Source organism: Rattus norvegicus, chromosome 13, assembly GCF_036323735.1.
Source record: "Rattus norvegicus strain BN/NHsdMcwi chromosome 13, GRCr8, whole genome shotgun sequence".
Classification (NCBI taxonomy): Eukaryota; Metazoa; Chordata; class Mammalia; order Rodentia; family Muridae; genus Rattus; species Rattus norvegicus.
Genome location: NC_086031.1, coordinates 41,540,205 through 41,564,625, shown reverse-complemented (window position 1 = coordinate 41,564,625; position 24,421 = coordinate 41,540,205). Strand labels below are relative to the sequence as shown.

Genomic DNA, 24,421 nt, shown 5'->3' with positions numbered 1-24,421 from the left:
TCAAAGGAAGCAGGCTAGAGAGATAGCTCAGTGGTTAAGAGTGCTGGCTGCTACCCCAGAGGACCTGAATTCCGTTTACAGCATCATATTGGGCAACTCCAAAGTACCTGTAACTCCAGCTGCCGGGGATCCAAGCCTCTCTTTTGGCCTCCAAGGATACCATACCTGTGTGCAAACCCACCCCTAACCGTATACAGATACACAGTTTTTAAAAGGAAATTGTCAAAAGGAAGAGTGTACGCTATGTGCATTTGTATGTGTTGGTGTTGTATGCTTGGGTGTTGGGGAAATTTATTGTGGGAGAAAGTAAATTTGCACATTAGCTACTTTCCAGACATAATTACTTTGATTTATTCCCCTCCCAACCCTAGAGGGAAGGCCAGGTTATTAGATTTAGTTCCACTGAAGGCATCTGTTAGGGAGTTAATGAAAAAGCCTGAAAGCCGTTATTCAGGCTACTTTCTTCTACAGAGTGCAAATGGTTTGGGTGGGTGGATTGCAAGAGGTCTTCTTTTTTTATTTTATTTTATTTTATTTTATTTTATTTTTTTTATTATCTTGAGTATTTCTTATATACATTTCAAGTGTTATTCCCTTTCCCGGTTTCCGGACAGACATCACCCTCCCCCCTCCCCTTCCTTGTGGGTGTTCCCCTCCCAAACCTCCCCCCATTGCCACCCTCCCCGCATAGTCTAGTTCACTGGGGGTTCAGTCTTAGCAGGACCCAGGGCTTCCCCTTCCACTGGTGCTCGCAAGAGGTCTTCTTTGAATCCCTCTGAGATCCCTTTGATTTGGGGAGGGCAATCATGAGGTGTTTCCCCTCCTCCCTCCTTTGTATCCACAGTGGAGGATGGGTGACAGCTGACAAGACGAGGGGCATGACTGGGGGAGAAAGTGGTGAGGTTCCTGTATCTGTTCCCTTTGAGACTTTACAGTGTATCCAGACCTCTCCTTGTTAGTGTAACAAAATCCTCACAAAAGCCGCTTAAGGAAGGAGTTGTTTATTTTAACATAGAGTTTGACAGCACAGCCTGTCAGAGGGGGGCCATGGCCACAGGTGAGGCAGCTAGCTGGTCGCAATGCTCCCCACCCCCATCCCCAATCAGGAGAAAGAGAAAGGCAAATCCTGGTGGTCACTTTCATTCTCTTGTTCTCTTCCGTATTCAGTTCAGAACCCAGAGTATGGAATGGTGTGGTCCAACCTCATCACTCTGGTCTAGACACTTCTTCATAGACATTCCCAGATGCTTGTCTTCTAAGTGGCTCTCATGCCTGGAAAGCTGGCAGTCAGCGTTAACTACCACAAATGGAGACATCCTAGAGGATCTTGGGAAGGGATGGACTGGCTGTTATGTTGCCAGTGGCCTTGGTGACCACCCAGTGTCACTTATACAACTGCATTTCTCTTACAGTCTTGGGTAGCAACCCTGCAGCCCCCAGTTGAATGCAAGTAACTTTCCTTTGTAAAAAGTGTGCGCGTCCTAAATATAACAAGATCTCCCTGTTTTCCAGTGAATGTATATTCATTTACAAAGTGAAACATGTCACAGTCTAAAAACAGAGATCGCTCTTATCCTGCCGTCCAGAGAAAATGATGGCGACTTCCCTTCCATCTCTTTATGCCCAGGTTCTTAAGCTGCAAAACTGGGTCCATGCTACAAGCTTTGTTGTATCACCTGCCTCAGTCTCCGTGGAAGTTTCTAGAGTGAGGATTCTTTGTTATTTAAAACCTCTTGATGGACTCTACATGTACACGAATGTTTTATCTTCCAAGTGCGCCATCTTCTTTTTCAGTAAACGCTATTTGGGGGCTAATGACACAGCTCAGTTGGTAGAGTGCTTGCCTACAAGCCCCAGGTCCTGGGTTCAAGCCCCGGCACCACATAAACAGGTCCCTAATCCCAGCATGCAGGGAGTGCAGATGAACTCATCTTTGACTATGTAGGGAGTTCCAGATCAGCTTAGACTCCATGAGACCCTGTCTTAAAACCAAACAAAACCAAAATCATGTATGTTTGTTCCCTGTTACACAGCATCTAATATAATCACACAACTTTGCGTTTATTTGGTTATTTTCTCAGGAGCAAAATTTCTTCAAATGGACTCTCTGGTCAGAATTATTTCACTAAACCTTCCTCTGAGGGGACTGTGGCCAGCATCAGGTATTTCACTTAAAGAGGTGACAGTTTAAGAGGCAAAATGCAATCATTAAAACTAAAATGGTTTCTAAAGACATAACCCCGGAGACCGCAACCCAAATTGATTGGTTAATCAAGATTTTCTGCAGTGTTTATTGAACTAGAGTTTAGTTCACCTAGGTACACTGCGGTATTCCCCTTCTTTGAAGAAATGTTAAATGGAGCCGGAATGCTATGATGGCTCAGTGGGTACGAGCACTTACTGTGCAAGCATGAGGAGCCAAGTTTGAACCCCCAACATCCCTGTAAAAAAGCTAGGAATGGCCACTCATACCTGTAACCCCAGCATTGGGATGGGAGGTAGAGACAGGCTTAAATAAAGCTGCAAAGTTTATTTCCCTGAGAGACTCTTTTTCAAGGCAGAGTAACAGAGAAAGACATCCGATGTCTTATTCTGTCCTTTACGTGTATTCCACAAACGGGTACATCTCATTCACACCAATACGCGTGCGCGCGCACGGACACACACACACACACACACCCCACAAGAGAGAGGGGGGTGGGGAGAGAGAGAGAGAGAGAGAGAGAGAGAGAGAGAGAGAGAATGCTGTGAGAAACTTGTCAAATGCATTGATAAAATAAAAATACGGGCAATGCCCTGATTTATGTTAGTGGAGCCATGGATAAAGAAAATGAAATCCTGCCAGTCCATTTATTCGTGAACCTGGGTCAGACTTTCCTCCTTTTGAATATGTGTAACTTGAGCAGTAGCCATCCAAGCGTTTGAAGTAAGCCTTTTTATAGATTCTCATGTCCAAGATCTACGTAGAAATCTCAAGGTGTATTTCTAGAATATTTTTCTGCTCTTTCAGGCAGCTAAAGGAGTCTCTACACTAACCGGAATGATGGTTCAGTGTTTGGAAGGATTTAAATGGGACCCAGCTACTATTAAAGTGGTTGGCGCTTTTCCTATGCAGCATGCGTGCGTTACGTGCCTATGTGCGTGCCTGTTCTGCTTTCGTTTCTGTTCCTGAGACAAAATATCCTGACTCTAAAAGCGAGTTAGAAGAAAAAGGATTTATTTTAACTCTTAATTCTCGGTTACAGTCCGCTGTTGTAGCAAGGTGAAGCAGCTGCTCACCTGACGTCCACAGTCAGAAGCAGAGGGAAAGGAATGCATGCATGTGTAGCATTAGCTTTTTCTGTTATCAGAGTCCAGGGCCCAGGCCTGGGGAACGGTGCCATCAAGTTTCAGTCTTGATCTTCCTACATTCATGAACTTAATTAGACACCAACCCTACCTCAATACACACACACACACACACACACACACACACACACACACACACACACACACACAAAGGCAGATCTGACCTAGACAACCCTTCTTGAAATCTCTTTCCAGGTGATTCTGTGCTGTGACAAGTTAACAAAGTAACCATCAAACTGCGTGGTGGAAAAACTAGTTCAGCTTTTTTTTAACTGATACATTCCAGATTCTACAGTGGAGGCGCCGTCCCTGCCATCCACTATCACCATGGCATAGGAAGTTTCTCAGGAAATGCTGCTTAAACTAAAAAGGATGTTGACGCTAGATGCCTGCCACCAGGTCTGGTGGTGAGCATGACGTCTCAAAGTGGTTGAGTAAATCAAAGTAATCAAATGTGATTATCATTGATAGACCTTAAAATTATAAAGTTTTGCAATTTTATGTTATATACTATCTATTTATAATTTATATTAAAATATAAAATGGTAAACAAAATTAATGGATATAAATTAATTAGTAGCAGTTTCCTTTTATAAAGCAGAGAGTTCTTCGGGTGCTGAAGAAGACTGAGAAGCTGGGGAGAGGAGGCTTTCTAGGTTTTCTTAGAGATGGATCTGGAAAGATATCATTAATAGCTTAATATACACACATGTTTGTATATGCACACTTGCACGATGAATGCACACATAAATATACTCATACATAGGCACACATGCCTATAAACACAAATGCTATATGTGTACAGACATACACGAACACACGTGACTGTATGCATACATAGACATTTCATACACATGTATGTATACAATACACATAAATATACCTGCACATAAACATACACGTGCATCTCTATACCAATACATGCATATATATATACATATATACACACACATGTATACATATGAAGAAATATCCCTAAATGAAAGTGAAAGTGGGGGGCTGCAGCTAGGAGGGGTAGTGTTGGGCACATGTGAGGTTATGGTTTATTTCCCAAGCACCGGGAAACAGAAGCCAAAACCCAAACCCAAATAAAACAAGTTCCAGAAACTTGGAAATGGCTCCTCCCCATTGTCTGTCAGTTCTGGGTCAATACAAACTTGAGCACCATGTCCCCAGCCCTTTTCTGTTAGGGGAAGTATTTGGCACATGACCTTTTTAACAAGCTGGTGGATAATTCCCTAATTGATGTTTGATGACGTTCACACACACTCCGGCCCGCCTCCTCACCCAGCTACAAGCCATTAAACCAGCGAGGGTTGTAAATTGCTCATCTCCTTCCCTGTTTAAAACCAGCAGCCTTTCCCCCACAAAGCACGTTAATGGTTAATAAAAGCCCTGTGTACACAGGCATCGGGTCTTACACACAAGACCCTCATTCTGTCATTCGCTTAACTACCTTTGGCTTTAATAGGGCAGACTGAATGCAGAGCCGTGAATCACTCAGCGCCTCATTAAACAAGCACTGGCGAGGGGCGGGGTCATCCCTCCCCATCTGTCACAGAGCCAGCAGGCTGGTGCATGGGGAGGGACAGGCCTGCAGCCCTGCTATAACACACCCAGACTTTCCTTCCAACAGGCATGGGACTTAATTTTGTCCCTCTTGTTTTAAAAAAGCGAACAGCAGTTTAGTTCAGAAGCAGTGGGCAGACAAATTAGAGCAAAACCGGGCAGTAGGATCGAGCTGTGGATGAGCTGATGGGATAATTATGGGGTGGTAATAAGAACCTTTGCTGTTTACTGCACCCCGAGTCATTTGGCTCCTCGGGCTGGCAGTGTGTTCGTAGAAGGCTGTGTCTCTAGTTAGCAAACCACAGAATGAAGGACAGCAAGTGTCAGATCTGTGACCCCCCCAAACACAACACAGGCACAGCGGACTCCCCAAGTGTGTGCTCTAGTTGTGAGATTTTGTGTAGGGATAAACATTCCATATCCACACAAGGCCCCCAAGTATTGGAAACTTAATTGATGCTAGCATGTTTATAATAACTACTAGTATCACTGGCAATCCTTGTAATTATAACCATTTTTATGATTTGCAATTAACCCGTGTAGTTTCTTCTCCTCTTAGGAGCTACTCCCTCTTAGGAAGGAAATGGATTGTCTTTGACCGGTTGAGCCTTCTCTCGAGTATGTGTGTATGTGCAGCTACGTGAGTAAAAGACATCAGAGGTCAGCCTCAGGTGTGTTCCTCGGGAGCCGTCCATCTTTGTTTGAAAGACAGGCTCTCTCATTGGCCTGGAGCTCACTGACTGGCTAGACTAGCTGGCCGGCAAAACCCCAGAGCTCATCCCGTCTCCACCTTCCCAGGGCTGGGGTTTTGAGCAGGCACCACCATACCTAGCTTTTTAATGTGGGTTCTGTGGATCAAACTCAGGTGCTCCTCATAATTGAGAAGCAAGGACTCTGTAGACTTAGTCATCTCCCTAGCTCACTGATGTCTTCTAAACTCTGTGTCAGATCCCAAGCTGAGAAGAGATCTCTGCGTGAGAATTCATTTATCATAGTCAAATAGCCGGTCCCAGCACAGAGATGACAACTGGGCAAAGAGGAGATACACGGGGCTCCTGACGTCACGGTGCCTGGGAAACCCCTGAGCTGGAGTACAGTCTGGCACTGTTTTCTGAGCCTGGCCTCTCACTGGCTCCCTCCTGTCCCCCCTTTGTTATACAGCAAGACAGGGGCTCACTGGAGCCTAAGCTTCCTCCAGTCTTAGAAATTACATCATTGTGATAGACTCCACATAAATTAGGGGAAGGATTCCCTCAGAGACAGCCACATCTTTAATTAAAGCCTTAACAAATGAATCCTTTGGGGATGTTGACTTAGTATCTGTGGGCCGTATTGTATGCATCTCACATGTGTATGTGTGTCTAAGGGGGGTTGTACACATGCGTGCAGATAGCCATAGAGGGCAGAGAGGGTGTTGGGTCTGCTGGAGCTCTGATCACAGGGGAGTACAGAGCCTGACCCCCAGCCGACAGCTCTCCTCTAAGTCATCTGTGGAAGAGAAGCCACGGTTTGTGGATGGCTCATTGAGTAACACATATTTCCCCCAGCTTGTCAGCCAGCAAATACTCTCTACTGTTCAGTCCCTGCGTTTTGATTGTACAAATAAATCTTTACCTCAAATCTGTTGACTTAAAATAAAAGATGTTAATGAGCCAGAAACCTCATTGCCAGAAATCCAGACTAGAATTTCAGCTCCAGGAGTTCTGTGACTGAGTCTAAGCCACTCATTTTTAGCAGGAGGGAGCCATAGTTTTCTACACATCCTCAATGTTAATGACACTGGTAAATCTAGAACCCAGGGTTCCTGATTCTCACCCAGCTTACTGTGTTTAGTACTAGTGTAGCTCAGGTTAGAAAAACACTGTGCATGAGTCTGCATGGAAGGTGTGTGTGTGTGTGTGTGTGTGTGTGTGTGTGTGTTTGGGGTTATGGCTCAGTTGGTAAAGCATTTGCCTTGCAGACACAACAAACTGAGCTTGATCCCCAGATGCTGCATGAGAAGCCAGGCAAGGTGACTCCAAGCCCTGGGGACACAGACAGGTAGATCCTAGGACTGGCTGCCCAACCAGCTTAACCTACATGGTTAAAAAGCTTTAGCCTAGTAAGAGAGTCTAACAAAATGGTAGGCAAGATCTGAGTGAATGACGGAATTGTCCTCTGGTCATGGACAGACAGATAGACACAGAGACAGACAGAGAGACACAAACAGATTCACACATACACGATCGCTTAGATTGACAGAACATACTGCATTTGCAAACCTCTGGTTTGGACCAGTCCCATCCAATTGTTAACAGGCTTTCTAACTTCAGCAGACCACAGACTCTTTCTTAGTTCTTAGATTCACACTAAACATCACCTCACAAGTCCTCCAATGGCATGTTCCTGGTGGCACTAGGAAAAGGAATCACCTAGCCTCTGTACCTAAGTGCCACCAAGCTTTTGCCCCAGGGAATTTGTCCCCAGAGGAGTTGACCCTGAGGCAGCTTCAAAGAGGACAAACTGGGACAGATATCACCAGAAGTTCTGGGGATGCCAAGATTATGTCACCTTTCATGGTCTATATATGCATAATCTCATCTCAGTGACATTGTATGAGCAAGGACTCTCTCGAGCAAAAGCACTAACAGAATGAACACACATTAAGAGCGTTTGCCTTGCAAGTGCAAGGCCCTGGGTTCAGTCCACAGCTCCGCAAAAAAAAGAAAAAAGAAAAAGAAATCGAGTCTAATTAATACTGCATGGTAAGAAAGTTCACTGCAATAGTCCCCAGCGCTTGCCTTTCACCTGGTTCTAGACGCAGTCAAGCTGACAAGATTAACCACCATCGATAGACTCGCCACAGTACTGGGAGAGAAGTGTTCTCTTCTTGTTCCCATTTTCCTCACAGGAAAACTGAGTCCTAGAAAAGTTGAACGTGACTCTCTCTAGCCACAGGTCCTGCAGCTATGATTTACCTAACCACTGGCTGGAAATATCTGGAAGGAAGTATTCACATTAACCACATTCTAACCTTTTCCTGTCAGCATACCCTGAACCACGCAGCACCACTTTTTGCTCAGCATTGATTGTCTTAGCTGTTGCAGGGAGGGGCGATTTAGGAGCCAAGAGGTGGCTCGTTGGTTAAGAATGTGTACTGCAGAGCACCAGAGTTCAGTTCCCAGCACCCACATCAGGGGGCTTTCACTGCCTTGAACTCCAGCTCCAGGGGATCTGATGCCCTCTTCTGGCCAGGTCAGGCATCTGCACTCAAATGCACCATCATCCATGTACTCATAATTAAAAATACAATGAAGACTATTTGAACTGTATGAGAGGAATCATATCATTTAAATGTAGATGCTGTGCCATGTTATTTTTAAACATATTTTATTTTATGTATATCAGTGCAGCATGTGCCTGCAGAACCTGCTGAGGCCAGAATAGAATGTCAGAGGCACTGAGACTGAAGTTACAGATGATTGGGAGCTGCTAAGTGGGTGCTGGGAATTGAGCCTGGGTCCTCTGGAAGAGCAACCTGTGTTCTTAGCTGGTAAATGATCGCTCTGTCCCTGTGCCATTTTATATGTAGATTCCTGGCATTGAGGGATGCTGGAGTGCTCTCTGCTGACAATGAGAGGTAGCACTCAGGCAAGACACAGTGCTGTGCCCGTCAATAGTCCACTGAGCACTTCTCTGTCCAGGGCACACAGTGGATGCTCGTGAAACTGGACTTACACTGTCAAGCTGGAAACTTGAGGGTGGGCCGATGACTGAGGAGGTAAAGTGCTAATGGGTGCGGCAACCCAGTGGGAAAGTGTCTCATTCCAATGAACAGAAATGAAGTCCCAGTGGAAGAGAGGAGGAGACAAGTGGATCGCATGGGCTCAGACTAGGCAAATCAGTGAACCCAGATTCAGCGAGAGGTCTTGTCTCAAAAGGCAAGGCTGAGAATGGTGGAGGAAGGGAGGAAGACACTGAGCTCAAACTCTGGCCTTCACATGCAGATGGATACACACACACACACACACACACACACACACACACACACACACACATTTTTAAAGTGTACAACCTTGAGTGACCAGCATTTCACACGTCATGAGGCTAGAAATAAAGAGGAGAGGCTAGTCGAGTGCAGCAATTCTTGTAAGTAACGCCAGCCCTTGGGAGGCTGAGGCACATGGACTGCCCCAAGTTTAAGGCTGGCCTGGACCACCCTGTGAGTTCCAGACCATCCTGGGTTACATTGTGAGGCTTTGCACCAAACAAACAAATAAACCAAAACGAAAGTACTCTACCAACAGAAGGTATTTCTAGAATTTTCTTTCCTTTAGACCAGTGGTTCTCAACCTTCTTAATGCTGTGACCCTTTAATACAGTTCCTCATGTCGTAGTGACCCCCAGCCATAAAATTGTCTTTGTTGTTACTTCATAACTACAATTTTGCTGCCGTTATGAATAGTAACGAAAATATCTGATATACAATACCCAAGGGGCCATGCACAGGTGAGTGCCACTGCTTTGGAGCAATAGAAAATAGGAAAGCTGTTCTCTATAGCAGTGCATTTTTCCCAGAATATGTTTCCTGAATTTAGATTTACTTTTGCATATTTACTTTTGCATATTTCTTGTCTGTCTGTCTGTCATCTATCTATCTATCTATCTATCTATCTATCTATCTATCTATCTATCTATCTATGTATCTATCTCTCTATCTATCTATATAATTTTATTGCCCACCATTTTGTTTGGTCTTTTGAGACCAAGTTTTGCTATGTTGCCCACTCTGGCCTAGAACTTGAGATCTTCCTACTTCAGCCTCCCCAAATTTCCAATTTTCCCCCACTTAATAGTTTGTTATTAAGACTCCTTGTTCACTATGGACACACATCATTTATTTATGATATCTTTTCTACTGGGACAATATTTGTCTTCTGGAGTACCTGGTGATAACCAGATACATATTCACAATGTTTAGCGATCAACCCCATATTCCTTCTATTGTTATGTGATAATCATTTTGTGCATTGGAGGGAGGCACTTTCCTAGTTACTTTGAGATGTGGACTATATGAATCAATAGTTCGATATCATGGTGACCCAGAAGTTGTCTCTGTGTTCTGCATGCCCCAGGTCTGAATTCTCCACACTCCTAGCCTTCTCTTCCCCCCTCTCTGGTGGCCAATACTCCACCCTAGTCCGTCAACTTCAGAACAAACACAAATTTAATCACCCTGATTTGTAACTCGGTCACTTAAACCCCCTTCCGTGGCACATCGGAAGGCCTCATGCTAAGAACTAAGGAATGTTCCTGGGAACACTCTACTGTAAGAAGCTTTTCTTTGGGGATAGAATCTCAGAGGCGACTCAAAGGGGATGAATGATTTAAGCCAATTACTTTAGCTGTAATCAAGTAGCTTGGAAATACTGAAGAATGGGTTACCACAGTGGTGCCAGAGGAGTGTGTGTGTGTGTGTGTGTGTGTGTGTGTGTGTGTGTGCGTGTGTGTGAAAGCCATTGATCCATACACCAAGGCACACTAGGAAGCATATATAGTTGGTGGTGATCTGGGCATGTATGTTTGGGGTTTGGGGTGAGTGGGAAGGGCATGTGTGTGTGTGTGTGTGTGTGTGTGTGTGTGTGTGTGTGTGTGTGTGTGTGAAAGCCATTGATACACCAAGGCACACTAGGAAGCATATATAGTTGGTGGTGATCTGGGCATGTATGTTTGGGGTGAGTGGGAAGGGCATGTATGTGTGTGAGTGTGTGTGTGGTGTCTTCCATCAGCCATCTTAATTTTCTCATCCGTATGTGTGTGTAATTTGGTATGCATGTGTGTGTATGTATGTGTGTGAGGACACAGGTATAGAGGGCTGTATATGTGTATGCACCCTCAGAGACCCCAGGTTGTTATCAGGAATCATCCTCAAGGAGAAGCCCTTGGTTCTGTCAAGGCTGGACGCCGCTGGCCCCTGTGTAGAGGAATGTCAGGGCGGGGAGGCTGGAAGTGGTGGGTGGTTGGGTGGGGGAACACCCTCACACAAAAAGGGGGAGGGGGATGGGATAGGGGGCTTATGGATAGGAAACAGGGAAAGGGGATAACATTTGAAGTAAATAAAAAAATCCAATAAAAAAGATTAAAAAAAGAAAAAGAATCATCCTCAAGGTCTCTCATTCGAACCCAAGACTTGCTGATATACCGGGGCTCTCTAGCCAGGTTGCTCGGGGATCCCTTCTTTGCCTTCTGAGGTTGGAATTACAGAAGGTCACCACAACCACAAGGTTTTTATGAGATCCTGGGGATCCAAACTCAGCTCCCCACACTTGGGTGGCAAGCACTTAACTGAGCCACCTTCCTGAGACAGCCCCCGCATTGAACCTGGAGCTCATTGGTTCAGCAACTCGAGCTGGTCAGTGAGCCCAGGGATCTACCTGTCTCTCCTTCTCCAGTGCTGGGACTACAGACAAGTACCACCACGGCAGAGTTGTCTGAAACCATGGGTTCTGGGAGGCCAACTTGGGTCCTCATGCTTGCCAGGCAGATGGAATTATTTCTGACAGTGCTGAGGTCAAGCCAGCTGCACACCGGTTTCAGCCTGAGTCAGTGTCATCACCACTTGGAGACTGTGGAGAACACAAACAAGTCACAAGGACATCTGGTCACTCGTGCCCTTCCTCCTCTGGGAAGAGGTGCTCCAAATAACCTTGTCTTGCAAATGGGACTTGTAGTGTAGCTGAGAGTAAGTAAATGTGGATGGCGCTACAGATGCCCACAGGCATGCTGGGAATCTGCCCCTTGCTTGCTTCCATTGTCGGTCTGGTCCTCTTTCTCCATCACTGACTAGTTCTGAGCATGAACTGTGTGGACCACTTCTGAAGGTTTGGCTCAGCCAGTTAATAGTGAGCGCCACAGCACTCTGCCTTACTGTGGGGGTGTTAGCGTCTGATCCTATGGCAGTTTCTCCCCCTCCAACTTGCCCTGCTACAACACGGTCCTGTCCCTCTCACTCGGGGACATCTCATGGCCCTGCCCTTTGCTCTCGGCAGTCTGTGATTCACCCAAAGACAGCAGAATTCTCTTCAAGTGTGCTGTGTTGTTCCCAAGGCCCTGAAGCCACTGACTGAATCTAGGGGAGCACTTAGTCTGGGGGAAGTCACCCAATGTGTGGGAAGTCTGACTTACCCTGGGGACATGGGTTCATCAATCTGGTTGACAGTTCCCCACCCAGCTCAGTCCTCCAGCCATCTCTAATCCACAATGAATCATCTCAGTCAGTCTCCGCTGGCTTTCATTTTGGCTTAAAGTCTGTGGAAAGAAGGACTGGAGATGTGGCTCAATCGATGGGGAGCTTGCTTAGCACATACACAGCCCTGGGTTCCCCGTCCCCGGCATCACGTACCCCAGGACTCGGTGCATATTTGCTCTCCCAGAGCTTGAGAGTTGGAAGCAAGGTCAGAAATTCAAGATCATGCTTAGCAACAAATTAAATTCCTGGCTGGCCTTAAAATATAAATAAATCTCAAAAATGTAATAAAATCTCTAGGAGGTGAATGATCAGCCCAGATGAGTCAAGCACCTCGTTCAGGTGCAGCATACTAACTGTCGGTCTTCCCCTGCGAGACCCCACAGCACAGGAGGGGATGTGGCCCCCTTCGTCACTGTGGAGTGACGGATGGGGCAGGTGAGGCCCGGCTAAGCTCGTGGCTGGCAGTGCCTTAGTGAGTTTTTGAAAATGCAGTTCTTAATTGTCCCACTCTGTGTCATTCAAAGCTGCAAGGCTCTGAGTGGCTTCAGGCGACAGTTTGTACAGTTCAGCTTGGCACAGGCCACTCCTTCCTCAGTGGTGACCCTCACCCCCCTTCCCTACCCAGCTTCTCAGCCAGGACCCGGCACTGACCCTTCCCTCTGAGGTGAGGGTTATCATTTCTTAAAAACAGAAAAATAATCGCATCTGTGTCTAAGGTTTAAGCTCAGTCTGTGTGCGGCCACTTCTCCAGGTTCCCCTCACTGGACGTTTATATGAATCCAAGCTTCTGCCTCCAGTGCCTTCTCAGCCAGCGGAGTGCTTTCGTGGTTCATACAAGCCCTGGGTCCCCCGAAGCCCCAGAATCATACAGACAGGGAACACTGGGCCACACTACTCATCCCAGCACGTGAGAGGTGGAGGATCAGAAGTTCAAAGGTCATCTTTAGCTACATTGGGAGTTCAGGGACGGCTTGGGCTACGTGAGGCCCTGTCTCAAAATAAAAATACAATCAAATATGTCTCCTTGGGTGTCTGAGAGAAGTCTCTAACTTGGTGTATCAAAATCTGAGCTGTTGTTCTTCCTCCCTCTCCACCCCCTCTTCCTGAGGTCTCCGTCTCAGGGATCTCAGGGAAGAACAACTCCACCCGTCCATTTCCCAGGGTCTGAAGGCTTGCTTCATTCTCCTGTGCGTCTGGAGCTTGCTTAACAGAACCTGTCCACCATACCTTCGGAATTCTCAAGTCAGAATGTCTCCAGACTCAATCCTCAAATTTTACCATTCTGACCCAGACTTACTTGTTCCCACCCTCACCTGGCCAGAGCATCGCACCAGGCTCCTAACTCCTCTCTCTGTTTCTGCTTTGCCAAAGAGAGCACAGTCCTGCCAAAAAAATGTGCCACACTCTCCTTTCCAAGCCCAGCCCCCGGTGGCTCCCATCCTGTAGACACCATAACAGCTCTAAGAACTCATAAGGTCCAACCCCCCTCGGCGCTCCCTTGATGCTTTTTATTCCCCTTGCTCCCTTCCCCCTCCTCTTACAGACTTGCTGTAGCCCCATCATGCCAGGAATATTTCCACCTCAAAGTCCTGCCTTCCTTCTGCCTGGAAGCTTCTTCCCCCAAGTATCTGTGCCTCCTGTTCCTGTTCCTTACACCACGTGTGTAGCAGCGTTAATGAGAGGAATGCAGGAATTCTGACATGCGGCCGAGATGCCTTCTCCAGGATAACCTTGTTGTTCTCATTGAAATTGAGTGTGTGTGTCTGTGTGTGTGTGTCTGTGTGTGTGTCTGTGTGTTTGTGTGTGTCTGTGTGTGTATTTGTGTGTGTCTGTGTGTGTGTATATGTGTGTGTCTTTGTGTGTGTGTGTTTGTGTGTGTCTGTGTGTATATGTGTGTGTTTGTGTGTATATATGTGTATATGTGTGTTTGTGTGTATATGTGTGTTTGTGTGTGTCTGTGTGTGTTTGTGTGTATATGTGTGTGTGTTTGTGTGTTTGTGTGTATATATGTGTATATGTGTGCGTTTGTGTGTATATGTGTGTGTTTGTGTATGTCTGTGTGTGTTTGTGTGTGTATGTGTGTGTTTTTGTGTGTGTGTCTGTGTGTACCTGTTTGTATATGTGCACACACATGAGTGTGAGTACACAGGTGCACTCGTGTGTTTGTGTGGAGGTAGGAGGTCAGGTCAAACGTCGTCACCGAGTTCATCTTACAGACTCTACCCACCTGACTTTAATGGAGGTGTTGTGGATCCGCAGCACGGTGGAAAACACTACTTACTGAGCCATTTCCCCACCCCCATGCACCCTATAACTGAGCTCCTTTTGATTTGTTCAGAGCCGGCTTGCTCTCCCTCCAGAAGTGTCCCGTGAGATCTGAATCTTCCTTTCCCCACTTCTTGAAGAAGGGACTGTGACTTACATGTCAGAGTCTAGTGCTCCGCGGGGTTTCTTGGCATATGGTGGACCTGCTGTAAGTAAAGACTTCTCAACCGTGGCCCAGTGCTTAATGGGTGGACCAACACATCCAATTACAGACGGTCTGCTAAAGTAGAGGAGAACTGGGCCACTCTTTCCTGTGTGTTCCCAGCAGGCTGCTAGCCACTGTCTTTGTGTATCTGCTGGGTATGTTCTCGGCAGAGACCAAGAGCAGGCCTGGGGCAGAAGCACTCAGAATTTCCTTCTAGCAAATTCTCACATGATGTGGATTTTGGCAAGGTCTCTCTCTCTCTCTCTCTCTCTCTCTCTCTCTCTCTCCACACACACACACACACACACACACACACACACACACACACACACACACACACACACACACACACACACGGTCCCAGAATCTCAGTTCTGTTCTGAGCCACTGGCTGGGGATTACAGCAGAGCAGTGAACTGGTTGCTTTGTTGAAGGGTTGATGGGTCATTTGTTTTCTCTCTCCTGGGAAGCTGTCCTGGGTTTAAGCAGGAGGAAAGCAGAGTGTATATTCTTTTTGGAGACCTGGCTCCCCAGTACCCTTCTCACCCCGCTAGGCCTGCCTGTGCAGGAGAAGGCTGGTGTGTGTGTGTGTGTGTGTGTGTGTGTGTGTGTGTGTGTGTGTGTGTGCGCGTGCCAACTCTCTGCCTATCAGGCCTAGAAGCTGTTCCCTTAATATTGATGAAGAAGAGGTCACCGTTGCTCAATCAAGCTGCTTCTGACCCAAATCTTTGAGATGTTTTGGAAAGCCATGGTGGAGAGTGATGTTCTGGTGAGTCTAGAGTGGTGGTGGTCATGTGACATGGTACCCCGAGTCTTTGTCGAATGGGCTGGCCACTGGGAGGTCATTAGTTGAATCAAATACTACTTCTTGTGGTGTGTGTGTGTGTGTGTGTGTGTGTGTGTGTGTGTGTGTGTGTGTGTATAGCCCCGTATTTATGTATAGGTGTATGTGATGATGCATGTGGAGGCCAAATGTTGGCATCAGACATCTTCCTCAACCTTTTCTATTTGTTCTCATTTATATTCGATGTTTAATTTGTATGTGTGTGTGGCTCTGTGTATACAGGCCACATGGGTGCAAGTGCTCTCAGACTCCAGGAGAGGGTATTAGATCCCTTATGCTGGGAGCTACAGATGATTCTGAACAGCTCAGTGTGGGTTCTTAGAGCCAAACTCCTGTACTCTGGAAGAGCAGAAAGTATTCCTAACTGTGGAGCAAGCTCCCCAGTCCCTTTCCACACTTGGTTTTTGAGATAAGCTCTCTCACTGACTCAAGCCACTGATGCAGTTAGATGGTTGGTAATGTACTCCAGGGGCTAGCTGTCTTTTTTCCTTTTTTTAATATGGGTCCTTAGAGATCCAAACTCAGAGCCTCATGCTTGTGCAGCAGACATTTTTACCACTGAACGTTCTACCTCCCCGGCCCCAGGCTCTATTTCTAGGTAGAACTCGATGTCTTGCACGACCTTGAGCCAGGCCTCCTAACCCTGGACTCTCTGACTTAGTCTCCTTGTGTTACTGAAACAAACACACATCTCCCTCCCCATTCATAAACTGCAGAGAAGCAAACACCTGGGTGTGTGGAGTCCTCCAGGGGATGTAGGAGCTGCTGTGCAGAACTCAGAGTGCCTGAGGAGAGAGCTGCTGTGCAAACACAATATATTATTAATACAATGTTAAAAAATAGCATCACAGCCTGAGCTATTCATAGCCGTGTTGGGCTGCAGAAGCAGCAGGGCTCTGACACACAGGCCCTTATACTGTTTTGGGAGGCAGAGGCTACGGTTTTCAAGTCTGAAACATACTGAACAGAAGAGGGAAATGAGATTTTAGGAAAATTTGGACATATTCTCAGGTACACTGGCAGTGTATACACCAGGTAGGCTACAGTTCGCAAGGTTGAGATTTAGTAAACTGGATGGCTGACCTTTGAGTTTTCATTACACTTTAGAGCTACTTTACAATGAGGCCAGTCTGAGGGCACAGGGCTGAAGGTTAGGAGTCCCCTTTCTTTCCTTATACCCATTAGGAAGCAGACAGTGATGCTTTAGACTCCATGGTGAAACCTCCCCAGTTAGGTAAACTAGTAATGGTTAGTAACTCGTTACATTTGGTTAGCTAACTCGTTAGTTGATCATATCCACTCAACAGATACATGCTACTGTAGACACTGGCAATGGAAGACATAGATTATTACCTAAGAGATCTCTCTCTCCCCCCTCATCCCTTTCTCCACCTCTTCACCACCCCCTCTCTCTGTTTGTAGGTCAGAGTCAATCAATCTTAGCCATCTTCTGTTATTCACCATCTTACCTTTTGAGATATGGTCTTTCACTGAACCTGAAGCTCACTGGTTTGGCTATATTAACTTTTCAGCCAGCCCCTGGGATCCATCTCAGATAAGAAATTGACAACATAATAGAGAAAGGATTCCATCTATGCAGATTAGCCAATCTAGTTTCATTGGGGTTACTTATAGAGTACAAATGACTAAAGGCAACTATGTCATTGAAAAGCCCACCCCAGCTTGGGTGACAAGTCACAAAAGTTGCAACCCAGAAGTTGGAAGGGAGCCTGTACAACTTTTAGGAAGCTCAACTGAAGAAATTCACCTCTTCTAAGCAATTGTTACTGTTATATAACATTCAAGAAGGGACCTTGTGAGTCTTGTAAGTTTCAGGAGTTTCCTCAGACCTATAAGTTTTGTTTACTTCCTAAGACTTGTAAGTTTCCTTTACTTTCTGAGGATTAATGAGCTTTCCTCCAGGGGGATATGTTTAAATTTAGAGGAAATAACTACACAACTCTCTATTTTCTTTCTATTACAGAGCCTGTGTCATCTTGGGGGTGATCTTTCTTCTGTCATCTATATGCATAGTGGTCAAAGCTATCCATGACCTCTCAACAAGGCTGCTTCCTGAAGTGGTAAGGTCCTTCTTTCCTAACATTCTTCTCTACGTTCCCACCTTGATTCTCACAAAGGTCTACTGCAGTGAGTGGGTAAAGGGAGGCTGTTGAGCTGAAGAAGACAGATCATGCAACATTTTTAGGGCTCAGAAGAACCCATTCCAGGGATACAGATAACTCAGCAGAGTAAAGTTCTGGGTCAGATGAGACGTCACATAGTTGAGCTTGTACTGTCTTTTATGTCCTAACCTTACACTCTTTTACTACTCTTAAAGCAATGCCTTTATTTTCATAAAAAAGAAACTATATTTGTATAGCTGTGATCCTGTCTGTTTTCTAAATCCATCTAATAATTGTTGTAATAAAGTATTTCTTTTTTCTTTTATACCTCAATGAGTATGTAAATCTATTTCCATTAGGATTCCTAGCATAACTAATGTCTAGATATATAAATTAGAAGACATACTTTCTGGCAGAGATGTCTTGTCCTCTGGTCCTTACTTTAATTCTTTCTTCCTCTATACTCCCTGGATGTTTTGGTAGCTTCCTTTGAGCAGCCTTCATAGAAGGCAACAGATTTGGTTACTAGGTGATGAAGAGGCTGACATTATAAATCTTCACATTTGGGTTCAAAGCTATGTAAACAGGACACTCTGTAGGATGTGTTTGGATTTAAGCTTGACTACAACATACCATTTTATACAAGTCAGGATAATTAGGGAGACTATACATAAATATGTAATGTTCATATAACTTTGGGGGTAGGACCTTGTGAGTCTTGTAAATTTCAGGAGCTTCCTGAGTTTTGTAAATTTTGTTGACTTCCTACATCTTCTAAGTTTCTTTTACTTCCTGGGCTTGTTCCAGAAGGGAATGATTCAATTTGGAAGAAATATTTACACAACAACTGCGTATATTATATTTCTTATAGATTCTGTGGCATCTTGGGAGTAATCTTCGGTGTATGTGTGCGTGTGTGCACGTGCACATGCATGTATTATGATCTGCCCAGCTGGTGTAGATCTTATACCCATATATCCTCTTCCCCATCAAACTATATGTAACATACCCCATTCTGCTAGAATAAGAATCTGCTAACACAGAAGGCACCAAGTGTGATTATGTATGCTGCATGTCAATCAGGCAACACCCTACATTTTTCAGAGGATATGAATACACTCGAATTTGAAGAAATATTACTAGGTAGCAGTTTTTTAGCACTGTGCTAGCTGACACATTCATTTATGAAGATACTAAAGATTAATTTCCAGCAGGTGTGATGGCATGGGATGGATGTCTTTGCCCTCAGGTCTTTTTAGAGATGCTCCTTGTTTTCTCTTAGTAACAGAAGCACTTTTAGCTGTGGGCAGTCACTCATTACCCATGGTGCAGTTGCTCTTAGATGAAGAGGCTCCAGAATTTCAATCCTGCCTCACCATCATATCAATGTCTAATGATCCGCCCATGTCAGGTTTGAATGGAGGAGAGCCACATGGTGATACCCAAGATGGGCCCTGTCCTTGGAGAACCCAGGGCTACTCCAATCTTTTTTATCAGTTCTGGGGTGAGACTGAAAATTTATACCATGTTGTAGATATCCTGCGTATGGTTGGTTTCATTTTTAAGCTTTTAGCGTCATGAAAGTTAACAGGCAAAGGCTGCTGTTTGCCAGCATACAGGACCAGCTAATGCTACCAGAGCAGAGAAAATTATTAATTTTTAATGCCTGTGAGTGGGGGCAGGGGTGCATGCATGTGGGCGTGCATGTGTATGGCAGTCAGAAGACAGCCTCAGGTGTTTTCCTCGGGAATCCTGTTCCTGCCCTTTAAGATGAGGTCTCTCATCCTCTTAGAGCTCAGCAATTTGACTAAGATGGCTGACTACTGAGCCTCAGGGGTCTACCTGTCTCTGTTTCCCCAACATTCCTATTACATGTGTGTTCCACCAGTCTTGGTTCCGGGGATCAAGCTCAGGTCTTCCTGCCTGCAATGAAAGCGGTTTACCAACCAAATCATTTCTCTATTCCAGTTTTTTTCTTTTCTTAAATTAAGATACAATGTAACAGTTCCTCATGAGATCCATTCTTAGTGTTGATTGCTCTCTGTGCCGGCTCGGCTCCCTCCCTGTCTTCCTGCACTGGTGACCCTTCCACCCTTTGTGCTTTCCTGTCATACTCTCTCCAGCCCTCTCCCTTAGAGTCCCTTTGCCCTGGCCTCTCTTGGTCTGCTTTCTAATTTTCCAGCAGCTGTACACACACAATCCCACATAAATATACACATATAAAAAGTAGAAGCCAGGATCTGTGTGTGAGAGAGAACAGGAAGTGTTCTTTATAATGAGCCTGTGTTACTGTACTTAATTTTTTCAGTTCCATCCATCTTTCAGCAAAATTCATTTTTTAATGTCTAAATAAAATTCCATCACATACATAGACCATGTTTTAATTAGCCATCCGTCTGTTGATGGGCACCCAGGCGGGTCCCATTTCCTGGCTTTTGTAGTAGGGAGTAGAGTCTTCTGGTATAAGTCACGGATTTTTCTATCAAGTGTCCTGGTTCCTTTGCTCTGTCCTAGGGAAGTTTCTAGAAGCCAGCCAGCCAGTCACACATCAAGCTGTGACTCAGGATGAGTGCTGATACACAATGCTTCCCATAAATTAGATTTGTCAAGTCAAATGCCTAGAAAAATCAGGCCTGCACACAGAAGGGGAGAAGTTGGCCAGGCCTGTAGTACTGGGAGAACGTGTGCCTGGCTAATGGCTCCAGACTCCTTCAGAATTGCTATGCCAGAGAAAAGAGAGGAACCTCTGCTGAACATAAAACTCATAGGGCTGGGCAGACGGCTCAGTGGGCAAACTGCACTCAGTCCTCAGGAACACTGAAAAGCTAGACAGAGGAGTAAGGTATGCCTGTAATCTCAGCATTGAGGACAGAAGGCAGGAGCATCCTCAGGGTTCTCTGGGTAGCTGAACTGGCGAGAGAGGAAGACCCCTCTATCACTGATGTCGACCTTTTGCTCATACACCTGTATGATGGGAGGAGTACCTATACACATACACATATAACACACACACACACACACACACACACACACACACACAGAGAGAGAGAGAGAGAGAGAGAGAGAGAGAGAGAGAGAGAGAGGAACTAATGAAAAGAAATTGAAAGCCTGAATGGATAATTTCACATGGAAACATTGTCTCACTGCTGTGAACAGACACCATGACCAAGGCAACTCTTATAAAGGACAACATTTAATTGGAACAGGCTTAACAGTTTCAGAGGTTCAGTCCATTATCAGCATGGCAGGAAGCATGGCAGCATGCAGGCAGACTGAGAGTTCTACATTCTGATCCAAAGGCAGTCAGGAGGAGATTGACTCTTCTGTACTGGGCAGATCTTGAGAACTAGGAGCCCTCAAAGCCAGACCATACAGTGATAGACTTCCTCCAACAAGGCCACACATCCTAATAGAAGCACTTCCCATGGGCCAAGCATGAAGTCTCAGCTGCACTCAGGGACTTTGCCATGTCTTGTAGGGTCTGGAGTAAACATGGGCCTCTTCAGGGTCTCAAGGTAATGGATGTCTTTCCTAATCATATCTTAACCCCTCACCTCAAGTCCAAGCTGCATTAGCAGCCCTGCAGATACAAGGTCCGGGAGCTGGTGTGTGGCTCCGTGGATAATACTTGACTAGTATGTATGGAAACCTGGGTCAGAGCCTCAGCACCATACAAACTGTGTCTAGCGGTGCATACCTGTTAGATGACCCCAGCACTGGAGAGGTAGAGGTAGGAGGACCAGAAAGGGTCATGCTCGGCTACATAGTGAGTCCAAGCCCAGACTGGGATACTGAGATGTATGAGACTCTCTTAAACAGAAGTCAACACCAGTTCTTTTCTTTTAATTCAGCATGAAATTCTCAGAGTGAGGCTTAGTGCTGGGATGGGTCAATGTGTGTGTGTGCACGCGTGCATGTGCCTGCGAGTGTGTGCATGTGCCTCTGTGTGTGTGTGTGTGTGTGTGTGTGTGTGTGTGTACACATGTATGATATATGTGCCTGTGAGACTAGAGGAGGACATTGCGTATTCTCCATTGCTCTCCACATTACTCCCTTGAGGTTGGGTCTCTCACTGAGTCTGGAGCTTGCTGTTTTTCATCTAGGTTGGTGGTGACCAAGCTCTAGGGATCTTCTTGTCACTGCTTCCCCTCCCCCAGGTGCTCTGGCTACAGGTTATAACAGGCTTTTTAATGTAGATTCTGCTTTCTGACCTCAGGTCCTCATACCCACTGAGCCATCTCCCCAGCCTGCAATGGCTCAGTTTTCAACAAGAAATCTGGGTAGTCAGGAGTTCCCCAGCTATGTAGTCAGCTGGCTCTGATCCTCCAGGGTGTCACCAGCCCCTTGGGGTTTGACTGGAAGAGGAACTGAGCCAGCTTGGTTTCTGGGGTGAGTCCTGAAGCAGGCCTAGTGGGTTGTGCTTTGTGGCTATATAAGTAAAGGGTGTAAGCCTGCTCCCTACCTCTGTTAAGACAGAGTTTGGGAGAGAGTTCTCTGCAATTCTGCTTTGTTCTAGTTCTAGAAGCTGGGCAGTGGGCTGTGCTATGACAGGGAGCCAGCACTTGCTTGGTGCTAACAGGACAATATTTACTTATTTACAATATGATGGCAGCTTCTAGTGTGGTTCGGTTGGTAGAGTACTTGCCCTGCCTTCCTGAGTTCCATCCCTAGCACTATTTAAACTAGAGATGGTGGTGCATGCCTGTAGTCCCAGCACATGGGAGGCGGAGACAGGAGGATCACAAGTTCAAGGTCATCCGCAGCTACACGGTGAGGGCAGTATGGGCTTCATGAGATCTCGTCCCTTTTAAAACAAAACAAATCAATGAATGAATAAATAAAAAGTAAAAGAAAGTAACTTCAGAACAAAAGTGAGCATCTTCAAGAAGTCTGTGCCGGCAGTGACCTTACCCACTGTCATGAAGCTTTTCATTAATGAATAAAAGTTACATATATTCATGGTCTAGATCTAGGTTGTCTGATGCTGGAGTGGGCTGGTTTACTATTTTATTCTCTCTTTGGTTCTTTTTCTTCTGATCTCGGGTTGTTTTCAAAGGGTCACATCCTGTTTTGCCCCTGCTGCACCTGCTCTGATGAGGAAGGGCGGCTGGTGTGCTATTCCGGTTTGCAGGGACACGGGCCCTGAAAGCTGAAGTCTAAGGTTGTCAGTCCGTTGATGGCAGAGTCAGTCTCATTGCCTGCCTCTTCGTCCTCCAGCTCCTGGCCCCACAGGCCTGTCTGTCTCATGTGTCTTGGCTGCCCGTTGGCCTTCAGGGCTTGACCTTTGCATTTCCTCTACTCCCCACGTCACCTCTTCCCTGCTTTTTCTTCTCTCTTTTCTTTCTTCTCCTTCCCCTTTTCCTGCTCTCCACATATGAACCTTGGCACACGTGCGACCCCTCCCACAAAATAAACAAACAAAGATACTTTTAAAAAAATGTGAGTTCATTCTTTCCCCTCGCACTTCCTGCCTGTCATCTGCTCTCCATACCCACTCTCCTGGCTCAGTCTAGGAAATGCTGTCCAGGATGCTTCTTCAGCTCAGGTTGGATAATGCATGGGCAGTATAACCTGTGGTTCAGCATCAGAGACGTTTTTCCAACATGAAACGTAACTCCTAATTTAACTTGGGAATGGAACTAATACTTAAAAACACAAACAAAAACCAACCATCCAACCAACCAAACAAACAAACAAAAGCTGACTTGGTTGGTAGAGTGCTTGTCTTGTATGAGGATTTGAGTCTAACTCTTAGCACCTAAATTTAGAAACCCAGGTGTGGTGACAGGTGACATACATTTGTAATTCAGAGCTGAGAAAGTGGGGACAGGTCAACTCTGGGGCTTGTTGGACAGTCAGCCTAGCCTTCCTGGAGAGCTCCAGGCCACTAAGAGACTCTGCTTCAAAACCAGGTGGGTTGTGGGACTGGGGAGATGGTTCTGTGATAAGAAGGCCTGCTTGGCAGTGAGCACCAGAGTTAGGGTTTCAGCACCCACATAACAAGACAGGTGTCCTTCCAAAGCAAATGCTTGCGAGCCCAGCTCTGAGGGGACTGGAGATGTGAGGTCCTACACTGAGACTTGCCAGTTTCCTGCCTAGCTATGAATCCAGGTTAGAGATAGACCCAGACTCAGCACAATAGGTGGAGTGTTACAGAGGACACCGGAGGCCCTTCTGGTCTTTTCATATAAATATAGGTGTGTTCACCTGCATATACATGTACATAGACTGACTCTCTGTCCATGTCTCTGTCTCTCTGTCTCTCTCTCACATGCATACACACACAAATTAACTAAATTATTTTTTTAAAAACGGTAGCTGGATCCTAAGGCATGACCCTTGAGGTTGACCCCTGATGTCCACGTGTTTGCGCATGCATGTACACAGATACACACACACACACACACACACACACACACACACACACACACACACGGGAGGGGGTGGGAAACACAGTCACATAATATGTTAATGTGGATCAAAACATGTACTTGAAACATGGAGTCTGTGCTTAGCCACAAACACTCTCCCATTTTGAGGCCAGCTAGGAGCCCCACTGAGATCTGCATAGGACCAATGGGTTGCCACGAGAGCAGGTTTTGCTCTCCCAAGTGTGACCCAGACACTTTGCTGACAGGACTGTTTTTTTTATCTATTCTATAAATAGATATTGTGAGGAGACAACGTGTTTGATTAGACAGGAATGCTAAACAGTGGGCAAGTATAGCAGTAGTTCCTAAGGACAGCGGGTAAGAGCTGTGGCAGAACCACACGTGACTTCACGTGCTTGCCAGGCACATCCTGAAGGTCCCTGGTGGCCTGGGCCCCTGAAGGTTTGT

The 24,421-nt window shown here is 45.8% G+C and overlaps 1 protein-coding gene across 1 annotated transcript in view; it reads left to right on the top strand.

The window, feature by feature from the left end:
- Tmem163 (transmembrane protein 163) overlaps nucleotides 1–24,421 on the top strand; it is a 173,344-nt gene that overhangs the window by 129,313 nt on the left and 19,610 nt on the right. The window contains exon 5 of the mRNA NM_001110763.2: nucleotides 17,444–17,540. Within this exon, the coding sequence (NP_001104233.2) occupies nucleotides 17,444–17,540 (97 nt within the window). The remainder of the gene's footprint in view (nucleotides 1–17,443; nucleotides 17,541–24,421) is intronic.